The sequence below is a fragment of the Lepus europaeus genome, chromosome 17 (genome assembly GCF_033115175.1).
Source record: "Lepus europaeus isolate LE1 chromosome 17, mLepTim1.pri, whole genome shotgun sequence".
NCBI lineage: Eukaryota > Metazoa > Chordata > Mammalia > Lagomorpha > Leporidae > Lepus > Lepus europaeus.
This window is the reverse complement of record NC_084843.1, coordinates 64,317,267-64,333,003: the sequence shown is the minus strand read 5'-3', so window position 1 is coordinate 64,333,003 and position 15,737 is coordinate 64,317,267. Positions and strand designations below refer to the sequence as shown.

The window sequence follows — 15,737 nt, the reverse complement described above, 5'->3', positions numbered from 1 at the left end:
ATATTCAGACCTTCAGAATCTGAAACGAGTGCATTTTTCATTTCACCAAATAGCCTCCAGGTGTGTTCTGAACTGCTGTTTCCCTGAGGTACCAAGAAAGACCAACTGGGGGCAGAACCACAAAGGCTCCATACTAGCTGTGATAAAGATGAAGTTCAGTCACGGATTAAGTTTATTTGGGGGCCAGCGTGATGCAGTGGGTTAAGGCACCACTTGCAACACTGGCATCCTATACCAGAGTGCCAGTTTGAGTCCCATTTGCTCTGCTGTTGATCCAGCTCCCTGATAATGCACCTGGGAAAGCAGCAGATGATGACCCAAATACTTGGGCCCCTGCCACCCATGTGGGAGACCCAGAGTTCCTAACTCCAGGCTTCAACCTGGCCCAGCTGTAGCCATTTCAGCCATTTGGGGAGTGAACCAGTAGATGCAAATCTCTCCCTCTTTATCTCTGTCATTATGCCTTTCAAATAAATAAGTAAATAAATCTTTTTTAAAAAAGTTTATACGGGGGACTGGCACTGTGGCATAGCAGGTAAAACTGCAGCCTGCAGTGCTGGCATCCCATATGGGCACTGGGACTCAAACCAGCTGCTCTACTTCCAAGCCAGCTCTGCTATGGCCTGCCTGGGAAAGCAGTACAAGATGGCCCAAGTCCTTGGGCCCCTGTACCTGAGTGGGAAGGCCGGAGGAAGCTCCTGGCTCCTGATCGGAACAGCTGTGACTGTTGCAGCCAATTGGGGAGTGAACCAGCAGATGGAAGACATCTCTCTCTGCCTCTCTTTCAAATAACTCCTTCAAATAAATAAATTAATTTAAAAAAAAAGTTTATATGGTTCTTCACCTGTGACAATGCTTAGTGTTCCAACTACTCCATGGTTGTTGGGCCACTAGACTACACCTAACAACCATTTTTCCTTCTTTTCCTGTTCATTTTTATCACCAAAGCTCAGCCAACAGGATGATGGCAACTTCTAACACAATGTCCAATTAAAATACACCTAAAACAAATAAACAATTTTAATGAGTCCAGAAGTAATCATCTAAGTTATTTTTTCCCCTTCTCTCCATCTCAATTTCTTAAATCTATAATTATTCTAATGCCTCTTCTAGAGGAGCACTTTTCTACTTTAAAGAAACAAACCAGAATGGGCAAACTGTTTTATTTAATGGACAATTAAGATTTACTAAATGCCAATGGTTAGATATTACAGATATCACATTGCTGAGCTAAATCATTCACAAAAATTAAAACCCACTGTATACAAAACAGACCAGCTGTGTTGATCATGCAAAGACCAATGCCGTTGAGTGCTGCTGTTTTCCTCTAGGGATCTGAGGCTTCCGTCTTAGGCTTAGAGCCTTGTTCCACTGTGAGCTGATTTTTGTATAGGGTATAAGGCAGGGGTCGTGTTTCATACTTTTGCATATGGAGATCCAATATTTCCAACACTATTTGTTGAAGAGATTGTCCTTTCTCTAGGGATTGATTTTAGTTCATTTGTCAAAGATTAGTTGGGTGTAGACGCATGGGCAAATTTCTGGGGTTTCTAATCTGTTCCATTGGTTCACATGTCTATTTTTGTGCCAGTATCATGCTGTTTTGATTATAACTGCCCAGCAGCATGTCTTGAAATCTGGTATTGTGATGTCTCCAGCTTTTTTTTTTTTTTTTTTAAGATTTCTTTCTTTGAGAGGTAGAGTTACAGAAAGAGAGAGGGAAAGAGAGAGAGAGAGAGACGTCTCCTATCCTCTGGTTTACTCCCCAGTGGCTCCAATGGCTGGAGCTGGGCTGATCCAGAGCCAGGAGCCAGGAGCTTCTTCCAGGTGTCCCACGTGGGTGCAGGGGCCCAAGCATCTGGGCCATCTTCTACTACTTTCCCAGGCTATAGCAGAGAGCTGGATCAGAAGAGGAGCAGCTGGGACACGAACCAGCATCCATATGTGGCACCATAGGCAGAGGCTTAGCCTACTACACCACAGCGCTGTCCCCTCCAGCTTTGTTTCTATTGTTTAAGATTGCTTTAGCTATTCAAGATCTCTTGTGTTTCTATATGAATTTTACTGTACGTTTTTCTTGATCTGAAAAGAATGTCCTTGGTATTTTGAGATCACATTGAATATGCAAATTATTTGGGTAGTATGGACATTCTGATGAAATTATTACAATCCATGAATATCAAAGATTTTTCCACATTTTTGTTTTATTCTATTTCTTTAATGCTTTGTAATTTTCATTGTAGAGATCTTTCACATCCTCATTTAAATTTATCTCTAGATACTTAAATGTATTTGGAGCTACTGTGAATGGGTTTTATCTTACAAGTTCTTTCTCAGTCATGGCATTGTGTATTCAAATATTATTGATTTTTATGTCTATTTTATATCCTGTAACTTTGCCAAACTCTTATGAGTTACAATAATCTTTTCTTTTTAAAGATTTATTTGTATTTATTTGAAAGGCAGAGTTACGAGGGAGGGGACACAGAGAGAGAGAGAGAGAGAGAGAGAGAGAGATCTTCCATCATCTGGTTCGCACCACAAATGGCCACAATGACTAGGGCTGAGCCAGACTCAAGCCAGGAGCCAAGAGCTTCTTCCAGAATTCCCACATAGGTGCAGGATCCCAAGAACTTGGGCCATCTTCTGTTGCTTTATTTGAATGGCAGAGTTTACAGATAGAGAGGGAGAGGCAGAGAGAGAGAGAGAGAGAGAGAGAGAGAGAGAAAGAGAGAAAGAGAGAAAGAATAGATCTTCTATCCATTGGTTTACTCTCCAAATGGCTGCAATGGCCAGAGCTGGGCTTCTTCTGAGTCTCTTGTGTGGGTGGAGGTAGCCCAAGAACTTGAGCCATCTTCTGCTGCTTTCCCAGGCACATCAGCAGGGAGACGGACTGAAAGTGGAGTAGTCGGGACAAACTGGTGCCCATATGGGAGGCCAGCATTGCAGGAAGCAGCTTTACCCACTGTGCCACAATGCTGGTCCCTCCAATAATCTCTTGGTGGGGTGTTTCAGTTCTCTTTTGTATAGGATCATGTCATGTGTGAACAGGGACAATTTCACTTCCTCCTTTCCCATTTGTATCCCTTATGATTTGTTTTCTTGTGTAATGGTTGTGGCTAAAACTTCCAGAACTACATTGAATAGTAATAATGAGAGTAGGCATCCTTGCCTGGTTCCGGATCTTAACGCAAATGCTTCCAGCTTTTCTCCATTTAATAGGATGCTGGCTGTGGTCTGTCATATATTGCCTTACTTGTGTTGCGGTTATGCTCCTTTTATAATCAATTTGCTTAAGGCTGGCGAAGACTTCTTGGATAAGACTCCAGAAGCACAGGCAATAAAAGCAAAAATAAACAAATGGGATTACATCAAATTAAGATGTTTGTGTACAGCAAAGGAAACACTCAGCAAAGGCAATCACCAGAGTAGGAGAAAATATTTGCAAATCATACATGTGATAAAGGATTAATACCCAGGATCTATAAGGAGCTCAAGAAACTCAATAAAAACAGAACAAATAATCAAGAAATGGGCTGGGACCAGCACTGTGGCCTAGTAGATAAAGCTGCCACCTGTCACACTGGCATCCCAAACAGGCGCCAATTAGAGTTCCAACCCAGCTCCCTGCTAATGGCCTGGGAAAGCAGTGGACGATGGCCCAAGTACTTGTGCCTCTGACACCCACATGGGAGACTCAGAAGAAGCTCCTGGTTGCTGGCTTTGGCTTGGCCCAGCCCTAGCCATTGTGGACATTTGGGGAGGGAACCCACAGATGGACAGTTTCTGTCACTCTCCTTCTCTCTGTAACTTTCTTTTTTTTTTTTTAATTATTATTATTATTTTTTTAATTTTTGACAGGCAGAGTGGACAGTGAGAGAGAGAGACAGAGAGAAAGGTCTTCCTTTTGCCGTTGGTTCACCCTCCAATGGCCGCCGCGGTAGCGCGCTGCGGCCGGCGCACCGCGCTGTTCCGATGGCAGGAGCCAGGGGCTTATCCTGGTCTCCCATGGGGTGCAGGGCCCAAGTACCTGGGCCATCCTCCACTGCACTCCCTGGCCACAGCAGAGAGCTGGCCTGGAAGAGGGGCAACTGGGACAGGATCGGTGCCCTGACCGGGACTAGAACCCGGTGTGCCGGCGCCGCAAGGCAGAGGATTAGCCTAGTGAGCCGCGGCGCCGGCCCTCTCTGTAACTTTCATATAAATAAATAAACCTTTAAAAACCAATGAGGCTTTTTTTTTTTTTTTTTAACAGGCAGAGTGGACAGTGAGAGAGAGAGAAAGGTCTTCCTTCCTTTACCATTGGTTCACCCTTCATTGGCTGCTGCGGCCAGTGCGCCGTGGCCTGGGCGCCGTGCTGATCCAAAGCCAGGAGCCAGGTGCTTCTCCTGATCTCCCATGGGGTGCAGGGCCCAAGCACTTGGGCCATCCTCCACTGCACTCCCGGGCCACAGCAGAGAGCTGGACTGGAAGGGGAGCGACCGGGACAGAATCCAGCGCCCCGACCAGGACTAGAACCCGGGGTGCTGGCGCCACAGGCAGAGAATTAGCCTAGTGAGCCGTGGCGCTGGCCAATGATGAGGTTTTACCTCATCCCAGTTAGGATGGCTATCATCCCAAAATCCAAAAATAACAAATGCTGATGAGGATGTGGAAAAAAAAGGAACCCTAATACACTGTTGGTCGGTATATAAACTAGAACAACCATTATGGAAGACAGTATGGAGATTCTTCAGGAATCTAATTGATTTACCATATGACCCAGACATCCCACTCCTGGAAGTTTACTCAAAAGATAAGAAATCAGTATATGAAAGAGTTCTGTATGGCCATGTTTGTAACAGTTCAATTTACAACAGCTAAGATACAGAATCAACCCAGATGTTCAGCAACTGAAGACTGGATAAAGAAAATGTGCTATAAATATATATAATGGAATACTATTCACCTGTAAAAAGAATGACAGCCTGTCTTTTGCAACAAAATGGATGCAATAGGGGACCATTATGCTTAGTGAAATAAACCAACCTCAAAAAGATAAATACATATGTTGTCTCTGATCTGTGGTAGTTAATATAAGAGTACCAAAAAATGTAATACATATATATGAAATTGATATCTTGAAGTCTGATTTTTATTTATATCCCTTGTCTGTACTCTTCAGGAATAGTGGTCTATTTTCTCCTTGTTGAATTCTTTGCTTAGTGAAGGAATAAGTTTGCATTATGAAGAAAACTAAGTTAACACAGAAGTTAAAAGAAAAATAAGGAAGAAAGAAGGAGGCAGGATGGGAAGTATTGTTATGTTTTTAAAACTATATGATAAAAAAGAAACAAAAGAAGACAAAAAGCAAAAACTATATGATATATATGAAATCTGTTCTCTTTAAATAAATAAATAAGGCAAAGACCTTTAAATAAGAAACTGGAACCCAACTTTCAAAAGTTTTATTTTTAGTGTTTTAAAACATTTTAATACAACAAAGATATAAAATAATATATATTAGTTAAATCTGGATTTAATTTAGAATCAAGATATTTACTTATATACAATACTGTGCTTCAAGATATGGCTACCACAGGAACTTTCACATCTTCAAGTAATACTAGTTAATTTGTGGATAAGGAGACATTTAGGTAGAATTCTCAAAACAAAACATGTCCACTTTAGCCTGAGCTAACTCTGCTTCCTGCACTAAGTACCAGTGTCTACTTCCTTTGTTCCCTATCAGAAATAATTCATTGCCTAACAACCCACAGATCTTCTGAATAAAAAAATTACTGAAGGTACACATTTTAAAAATAACACTACTAACTGATAATACTGCTTGTCTACGTTCAGTTCTTCAGACAATCTAACAGAGGTCAGATCGAAATACCTGGAATAACAATGAAACTGACATATTTTTCTTCTGCCACATCAGGAACAAAGCTTCCTTTCGCTGAGACATAGGGTGCACTGAATAAGAAGTTCTTTGGTTAATTTTAGTGGAATGTATCCCAAAAACCATTTTATCTGTAGCTCAAAGAATGGCTTTTAAATTTCATAGGTATCTGTACCGAACTTTATAGAAACCAATTAGTCACCTTTTAGTTATCTGAAATTGGTAGCATTCAGTCAGGGCAAGATAAAAAGCAGACCAAAACCTACTTTCATGCTAATTTTAGTCATTCAAGACCACTCAAAGACAGAGAAAAAATAATAAAAACCAGCCCAAATTCCTTCCATACTCGCTAGTTACCTGAAGCAATCTGACCTTTGATATCACTAGAAATTCTCCTCTGTAGAGGGATGGGGTAATTCAAGCTACACTTCTTACAAACACAAAGTGTCTAAACTGCCAAGTAAAGCCGGCATTAAAATTGGCATGCTGTCCCAAAGCATCCCCTCAGTTCTTCAGTCTGTAACATTCCTTTACACAAAGAAATATGGTAACCTTCCCCCAACAGAAAATAAAGCAAAAACCCCCTGGCATGCTCTGATTTTGAAATTGTCTAAATGAAACCAATACTGTTTAAGAAAATCCACTGAACTATTCTAAATGCCTCAAATGCCTGAATACCTTAATAAACTGACAAAAGACTATACTAAAATCACTTTTAGTATGCGATAATGTAAGTCTATAAAAAGACTACCAAGGAATAACATTTATTAAATCAGACAGTTTAAAACTAGAATATGGTTAGAAGTCCGAACTGTTTTGGATCTAGAATTCTTTTGAAAAGTTCACTATGCAAAGAGTGATGAAAATGCCTTTTGCTGAATATAGTTCAAAGCAAGTTAGTGTTATGAATATGACTGTGAGTATATGAGCAACACTTTCCAAAAAGATGTCTCTAAAACAGATTGCTTCTTATCAGCTATAAAAACATTGGCTCCTTTGTTTGCCATTTACAAATTCTAGGATTTTTGGAATTCTTAATCCTAACATTTAGGCAGGTACAGAGTAGGACAGACCACCACTCACATAGTGTGAGTTCCATCACCAGCCGGTCTCAGATGTCAACAGCTTTTTCTATATAAACAGTTCATACTACTTAACTGATTGGTTGTAAATTTAAGCTCATTGCTTTGAAAGGATATTAATAAATACGGCCAGCATAGCAAAGTTGTATCTGTGCCCTAGCAATTCTTGTCAGAGAGAACTATGGAGAGGACAACCACGTTTGAGAATTCTGCAACACAGCCAAAAAATGTTTCCCCCCAAATCACCTGGGGATAAATGCAAATTTGTCTTCTCCAAAACCTCTTACTCTCCACCAACTTCCATTATTCTTCAGTAATACTACCCTGGCCTGGTCAAAAAAAAGAGTAGCACAGGTTCCAGGAACATAGAAAATGCATCAAGGATTTTCTACATAACCTTCAGTTTGCATCCCCAAACCAACAACCCTTTTGGTTCCTTCTATACTAAGGTAGCCTCTCACAGGTCTGCAACTGTAGACCAAATAAAAGATCAAAAGAACATGTAGAGGCATGTAGCATTTCTACCTAGCCATATTCACACTAAAAATGTAAACATAAATACTAACTTCATTATGGTTTAGATTTTAACAAGAAAAAAATACAAAGACAAAAATCTGGAAATTTCTGGACAAAACGAAAAGCAACCAGAAATAGGTTTTATGCTTAAAAAAACAACAAATAATTTTATCTTGAAGTTTTCTAAGAAAGAAACTTGAAGATGACTAATTTATGTAAACATGTCCTTGTAATAGTTAAAATAAATTATAAGTCTAGCTTACCTTTTGCTCAAAACAGGTATGATTAAATGCAAGGCTGGAAAGTTATTTACAATCCTCATTGCAGTCTGGTGTTAGCATTCTCAGTGTCAATAGTTCTGCAAAGTTAGTTGCATTTATTTTTCTATTTTGTTCTAGAATAGAATCCATATGAAGGAAAGGAGACTGATGTTAGGAAACTTACCATTAACAATTATTTACATTTTTAAATTAATGTTGCCACAGGCATTTTAGCAACATTTTTCCAAAAGGGAACATTAGTCCCTTCCTAACCAAACTCAGTCCTGTTTTATCATTTGGAAAAAATGGCAGTAATACTGTTTTGATTTCAAGGGTCAAACCACTGTAACTGGCACAGGCAAAATCTTTCACTCTTCAGGATTATGCAATTTCTTTAGATGAGATGTTGGCTTTTTGTCCTTAGCAAATAACAGAATCAACAATTTGAGATATTATAAGATTCTGAAGTATGAGATTTAAAATCATAATAAAACTTACATTGCCATTTCTCAAGTGAGAAATAAAATACAACGTTCAGAGCAGACTCAAATTCAGGTCAATTAGCTCTGGTTGACACTTGTTTGCAGAATATTCCTTTCCAACCTAACCTATTCAGGCTCCTCTGTAGCTTATACAGGGGTGGGAAAATGACTCAAAGTGCAAAAACAAAAATATTTCACCCAGATAAGGAAGGTGCAGGCTTCTGTTGTGGTCTAATTTTAGACCTCAGTATGCCTGCACCTTTTCAAACTCCTTGTTTTAAAACGGAATGTAAAAACTACACAAAGTATTCTAGAAGCTAAATTCATCAGCTAGGGTTCAAATTCCAATTCCATAGCCATCCTACTATCATAGCTGCTACATAAAATCATTAAAAAATAAGGTGACAAATGTTATCACAGAGGTGATATTACTTAAGGGACTGAATTTCTAGTGTTGTAAACAGCAGCTAAATTATGTAATTTCTTAACTGCCAAATTAAGACTAAACTGAAAGAATGTATGTACACAGCCGTATTTAAATAAAAAGCAACAAAACTCTTTTTATATCCAAATGTGTCAGGACTGTTCACTTCTAAGGGTCAAGAAACTTCAAAAACCAACAAGTTAGTCTATGCCTACAACCAGTTATAAACTGGTTTTCAGAAATAAAAAAATTCTTTACATGCAGACTTTCCTACTTAACGACATAAGAATTTTATCTAACATCTGGTAAAATACTATTTGGTTCATTAAACAACATCATTTAAAAATCATAAAATTGGGCTATCATTTATGTGAATAATAACCAGCACAAATGTATCTCAGGTATCTGCACCCCTGAAATTAAAGTCCATTTATCATGTGGATGCTAGCCATTTTTCTCTGATGAGTACTTACTGATGGCCATACGAAACCTTCATAACAAAACAGAAACCGCATCTTTTGTTGCATATTTGGTGAAAAATGCTAGCTCTTTATTTGAATGAATGAGGAGGCTGGTGGATCCTCATCAGTATTTCTTTCACCTCATATATGGCCCCTTGCACTCTCATGTCAGTCATCCTAGTAACACTTTGTGTACTTAAAGATAGTTTAGAAGGCAAAAACTGTTTGTGACTAAAACAAATCACCTTCCAGAATTACAAGTTTTAAACAGACATAGAGATTAGATCAACCAACAAGTATTGCTCATTTGGTAGGGATTATTCTCCTGAAGATAGTAAGAAGAGCTGCAAAAGACCCTATTTCTTAACTGCAGGCCTACTGGAAACCAACAAAATCCCTTTAACCAGCAAATTGCTTAAGTTAATTTGCCTAAGTTCAATAAGCAAATACTCAACAGGTAAGGTTAACAGCCTAACATCAATCGTAACATTAAGTCTTTCTAAAATGGAGGGGCAGAAAACATCCACTTAAGCTTTCTGTTCCAAAGCTAGGTAAGGGCTCTTGATTGTTCCTTCTTGCTTTTTATAATCCCAGCCTTGCTCAGAACAGGGAATTTTGTCAACATTTAAGCCAAATAGGCAAGGCATCCAGGAACAACCTATGGGGAGAAAGCAGTTACTGATTTTCAACAACTATTATATATTTAATCACAAACTCTTTACAAAGATACAGTCTTCATCCAATCAGCCTTTTCATTATAGCTGGTTTTGAAAATGGCCAACAATATTCATTAGGTACTGTGCCATTAACGTTGCATTCAAAAAAAGAAAACATGGGAAACCAAATCCTTGCTCTCCTACTCTGCTGATATGCTCTGGTATTGGCCAGAGTATGGTAGTACAAAAAGAGTCTTGTTGTGATATAAAAGGCAATAAATACATCAATGGAATAATGTTCATGGGCAGCCAAGATGAAGAAGATTCCAAAGAGGTTGAGAACCCAGGATAAAGTGTGCAAGAAATTCCAGCTTCTTGGTGTATCTAGAAAAAGGACAGAAAGATCATTTTAAAACCCCATTCCTTGCAATGCTTCTCGGCCTCATGTATCTTAGGTGAGGCTACTTTGCTCATTCTTCACAGGACTGATACCCTTCCCAGAGCTTCCTCTGCAGCTAGTTACCTACACAAAGAAGCATTAAAGAGATACTTACATTCAGTGACAAAGAAATTCAACATAGTTAGGACGACTGTGTGGCCACTGAACATGTAATCTCCACAAGTGTGAACGCCAGTCAAGGTCATACCAAAGCCACTCCAAATGGCAAAGGCACGGTGTAATTTCTCCCATACACTGCCATATATCTAAAAAGAAAGCTATAATTAGTGCTTGAAATGCTTAGGAGGTAAAAGCTTCCTAACATCCATTCCACTGAATATCAAATGTTGAATAACTTAGAAATGAGATCTAGCCAAAAGCAACCAGATCATCAGTCTAATTTCAGGCTAGATGTGAGGACTAGGTGGTCAAAGCTTGACTGTGTTCAGAAATATTTTGGTAATTGAATGAAATCAGCATGTTTCAAATTCCTCTACAGGAGTTCCTTTACAATGAAAGGCGGTTATAAGGCAAAAAACATCTCCAAGCTTTTCATCTAGTATCACAGTGATATTTGTTTGGCTGTTTTTGTCAATAAGAAACAGGTTATGACGGAGACCATGGCTACCATTCAATACTCCTTATCCCCTCTCCACTGGTCAAAGAATCTCAAAAATACTGATGAGTCATGAACTCAGCCAGAACAGTGAATTTCCCTTCCTCCCTCCAGCTAGATGTGGACAGTGTGACCAAGTTCAATATAATAAGATATAAGTAGAAGCATAAAGATTTCTGAACAGGCTATTTATAAAGGAAAGAGCAGCTTAGGAGTCTTTTCTACCTTTCCACCATACCTCAGACATGATAGCAGAAGCTATAGTAGCCAACCAAGAAAACAAAGTGGTTCAAAGAATCAAGCCAGGTGTTAGTATGGTAGAGGAGAAAGAAACATCATGAGGAATTGTTTATTAATTTTTCAAAAACTTATTTGAGGGACAGGGAGACAGACAGGAAGACAAAGAGAGAAAGCTAGTGAGAGCACACTTCGATCTACTGGTTCACTCTCCAAAATGTCTAAAACAACTGGGGCTGAGCCAGGCTAAAGCCAGGAGCCAGGAACCCAACCCAGTCTTCTCATGTGGGTGATAGATAGTCAACTACTTGAGCCATCACCTGCAGCATTCCCTGGGTCTGCACAAGCAGGAAGCTGGAATTAGGACTGAAGCCAGAATTCAAACCCAAGAATTCTAATATGGGACACAGGCATATCAATGTGGTTTCTTAACCATTAAGCCAAATACGCACCCCTTATCATGAGTTTTTGATGACTCCATGAAGATATAATACTAAGTCTGCAATACTTACTTTCAGACTTCTTTTCTGAGAAAGAATAATCCATTCTGCCCTCACTAAACCATCACCTTTCTGAATTTCCTGTTAGTAGCAGCCAAACCTGATTCCAACTTCTACACATAAGCTTAAAAAAGCAATCCATTTTTCAGTAAGAGTTTGAGCAACAGTCACTTAAAAAACAGAAGGTGGGGGACAGTCACTTGCTACTTTTAAAAAAGGCATTTAATGGGGCTGGAGTTGTGGCATAGTGGGGAGAGCAGCCACCTGTAGTGCCGGCATCCCATATGAGCATTGGTTCAGGTCCCAGCTGCTCCACTTCCGATCCAGCTCTCGGCTGTGGCTTGGGAAAGCACTGGAAAATGACCCAAGTGCTTGGGCCCTTGCACCCTCGTAGGAAACCCGGAAGAAGCTTCTGGCTCCTGGCTTCAGAATGGCCCAGCTCTGGCCATTCTGGCCATTTGAGGAGTGAACCAGCGGATAGAAGACCTCTCTGCCTCTGCCTCTCTGTAACTCTGTCTTTCAAACAATAAATAAATCTTAAAAAAAAAAAAAAAAAAGGCATTTAACACATAACAATAATGACACAAAAACCTGACAGAATTTTATGTGCATTTACTGTGTACAAGGTATGCTAAGTGCTTTATATGTTACTGCATTTAATTTCCAAAACAATCCCAAGAAGTGATTTAATTTGCAGATGAGGGAACTGGCTTAGAAAGGTCATACAACTTGTACATAACAAAGCCAGGAAGTGAACCTAAGAAGTCCAAGTCCAAAGTGACCAAAAGAAACAACCTTATTAGATATCATGATCTCATTGGAAACCTCACCTGCTGATTACACACCTCCCAGCTTTCTCCTTCTGCCTCAGTTGAAGCAAAGAAAGGGAGAAAAATCAGTAACTGCAGAAAAAAGTACTAAACAAAAGCACATGGTTTGGTTCTTCCATGACCTCTAGTGAGGATAGTTAGAGATGTCACCCCTGAGAAAGCAGAAAATCATGTAGTGAAGAGACTGCTAGGAAAATGTTACAACCAAGGACAGGAAACAAGTGATGCCAGTCAAAACCAGAATATTTGCTCAAATCTCCCTATCTTTTCCTGTCTTAAATGTCCTATTTATTCTTCAAGAAAAAAACAAAACTGAAACAACAAAGCAGAATGAATATAATGCACTGATCAAAGTATAGAAAACTAGTTTAAAAGTTTTTAGATTTCAAAAACAGGAATGTGAGGCCAGTGTTGTGGAGCAGTGGGTTAAGCTGCTGTCTGTGATTTTGGCTTCCCACATCAGAGCACTGGTTTGAGTCCTGACCACTCCATTTCCAGTCTAGCTCCCTGCTAATGTGCCTGGGAGAGCAGGAGAGGATGGCCCAAGTGATTAGCCCCGTGCCATCAGTGTGGGAGACCAGGATGGAGCTGCAGGCTCCTTGCGGCAGCCTGGCTCAGCCCCAGCCATTGTGGCCATCTGGGACGTGAACCAGTGGGTGGAAGCACTCTGTCTCTCTCTCTCTGTAACTCTGCCTTTCAAATAAATAAATAAATCTAAAAAAAAAAAAAAAAAAAAAAAAAAAGGTGTGTTGGTGATTCTGGTCCCAAACCCCCTACTTCTGGGAATACAATTGGGAATACAATTTCAAGCAATTACTTTATGACGATGAAAATGCCTAATGGAGTTCAATTTAAGGGATCTGATTGCTAGTAATTATCACCTTAATGTTCTAATTTTAACAAATATGGAAAATAATACGGGTCAATAAGTAGGTTATAATTCAAAGCAATTAACAGTATTTAGGGCAGATTTGAACAGAAATATCCATATATTGAAAATGATAATGAAAAACAGTCATTAGAGACAGAAAAAGGGCTGTCCATACTGTAAAGGGATGGTGTCTTAATGTATTTCTACAGTACATGTTGCAGCCCCATGTACATATATCTTTCAGTTTAGTGGCTGACCCACAATTAAATTCTCGAGCTACAGGAAATTCTGTTGTCAGTGTAATAAACCTTATGGGAGAGCATAATCTCACAGCCCATGACCAAATTTATACCTACCTGCATTATAAACAATATACGCAAGCAGAGGCTTTCTCTCTGAGATCGCTATATCTGCCTAGGAAAGATCTTTTCACAGGAAGAAGAGGATGGGGATGGGACACCAGGCCAAGAGGGAGATTACCCCATGTGGTCTTCTGGCAGCTGTGTACCAGAGAAACTACGTGTAAGAAGACAGCCTTTGAACCTTACGCAGTTGTTCCTTTCCTGAACCTCCCCTGGTCTACGTCACCACCTCCCCTCGTCTGGAGCCAAAGTCCCTATTCATTCCTTTACGCAACTCAAGATACTGTAAAAGCATCAACCATCTAGCCTGTTCTGTGTCTCATACTTTGTGTATCTTGATAAATTTGTATGCTTTTTCTCTTGCTAATCAGTCTATTATCAATTAGGCTACAAACTGAATTACCAAACCTTCAGAGGGAAAAGGGAAAATTAAAAACTTCTAGATAGCTAAAATATTTCTTCTTTTAAATCTCTACTAATCAATTAGCATACTATTGAGAGGAAGCTGTTCTATTCCTACTTCTCAATATGTATCAAAAGAATTTCAAAATAGATTAAAGACTTAAACATAAAGGTCAAGACACCACTTGGGATGCCTGCCTTCCATACCAGAGTGCCTGGGTGTGCGTTCCATCTCTGTTCCAGATCTCAACTTCCTGTTAATGCACATCCTGGGAGGCAGCTGCTGATCAAGTACTTTGGTCCCTGCTACCCACATGGGAGACCCAGACTGAGTTCCCCACTCCCAGATTCAGCCTGGCTGTTGTGAGCAGTTGGGGAATGAATGGCAGTCGGGGAGTCAATGAGCAGATGAGTTTTTTTTTCTCTCTCTGCCTTTTTTTTTTTTATAGGCAGAGTGGACAGTGAGAGAGAAAGACAGAAAGGTCTTCCTTTTACCGTTGGTTCACTCTCCAATGGCCACCGCGGCTGGCGCGCTGCAGCCGGCGCACTGCGCTGATCCGAGGGCAGGAGCCACGTGCCTCATGGTCTCCCATGAGGTGCAGGGCCCAAGCACTTGGGCCATCTTCCACTGCACTCCCGGGCCACAGCAGAGAGCTGGCCTGGAAGAGGGACAACTGAGACAGAATCTGGCACCCCGACTGGGACTAGAACCCGGTGTGCCAGCGCCGCAAAAGGAGGATTAGCCTATTGAGCCACGGTGCTGGCCCTCTCTTTCTGCCTTTCAAATTAAAAAAAAAAAAAAAAAAAAAAAAGCACCAAGGTATCAGATATCCCCTTTCAAAATGACAGTGACTCTCAAGGTTGGTAATATTTTTATTTATTTGAAAGGTAATGTGTGTGTGTGTGTGTGTGTGTGAGAGAGAGAGAGAGAGAGAAAGAGGGAAAGAAAGAATGGGTCAGGCTAAAGCCAGGAGCCACAAACTCAATCCTGGTTTTCCATGTAGGTGGCCAGGACTCAAATACTTGAGCCACCACCTTCTGCTTTGTCAGATGCACACTGGCAGGAAGCTATGGAAGTAGAGGTGAGACTTGACTCCAGGCCCTCTGATACTGAACACAGGCAGCCCAAGCAGTGGCTTATTAATCTGCTGCACCACCATGTCCGCCCTTCAAGTGGGCATTTTAACAATACATATAACAATGTTGAATGTGCACATCCTTCAGTTCCATGATTCTGCATGTAGTAATTTATCTCAAGGAGGTATAAAAGCAAAAACACAACTGTACAATGATATTTACTATAGCATTGTGTATCATTTGGAGACTGGTAAATCATATGATAGAATATTGTACAGCTAATGAAAGGATGAATACAGCTACATGTATTTCTTCAGAAGAAAGCAAACAATATAGTATTTAAAAATAAGCTAGGGGCCGATGCTGTGGCATAGCGGGTAACGCCAGTTCAAGTCCTGGCTGCCCCACTTCTGATCCAGCTCTCTGATTTGGCCTGGGAAAGCAGTGATAGATGGCCCAAGCCCCTGGCACCTGCATAGGAAACCAGAAAGAAACTCCTGGCCGGCGCCGTGGCTTAACAGGCTAATCCTCCGCCTTGCGGCGCCAGCACACCAGGTTCTAGTCCCGGTTGGGGCGCCGGATTCTATCCCGGTTGCCCCTCTTCCAGGCCAGCTCTCTGCTATGGCTCCGGAGTGCAG

General features: G+C 40.5%; 1 protein-coding gene across 3 annotated transcripts in view; it reads right to left on the bottom strand.

Annotated features, from left to right (window-relative positions):
* Positions 1–5,432: 5,432 nt before the first annotated feature.
* SAMD8 (sterile alpha motif domain containing 8) overlaps positions 5,433–15,737 on the bottom strand; it is a 71,187-nt gene continuing 60,882 nt past the window's right edge. For all 3 annotated transcript variants that reach the window (XM_062214426.1, XM_062214427.1, XM_062214428.1), the window contains 2 exons: positions 10,320–10,470; positions 5,433–10,149 (listed from right to left, as the gene is read on the bottom strand). In XM_062214426.1, the coding sequence (XP_062070410.1) occupies positions 9,845–10,149; positions 10,320–10,470 (456 nt within the window). In that variant the 3' untranslated portion in view covers positions 5,433–9,844. The remainder of the gene's footprint in view (positions 10,150–10,319; positions 10,471–15,737) is intronic.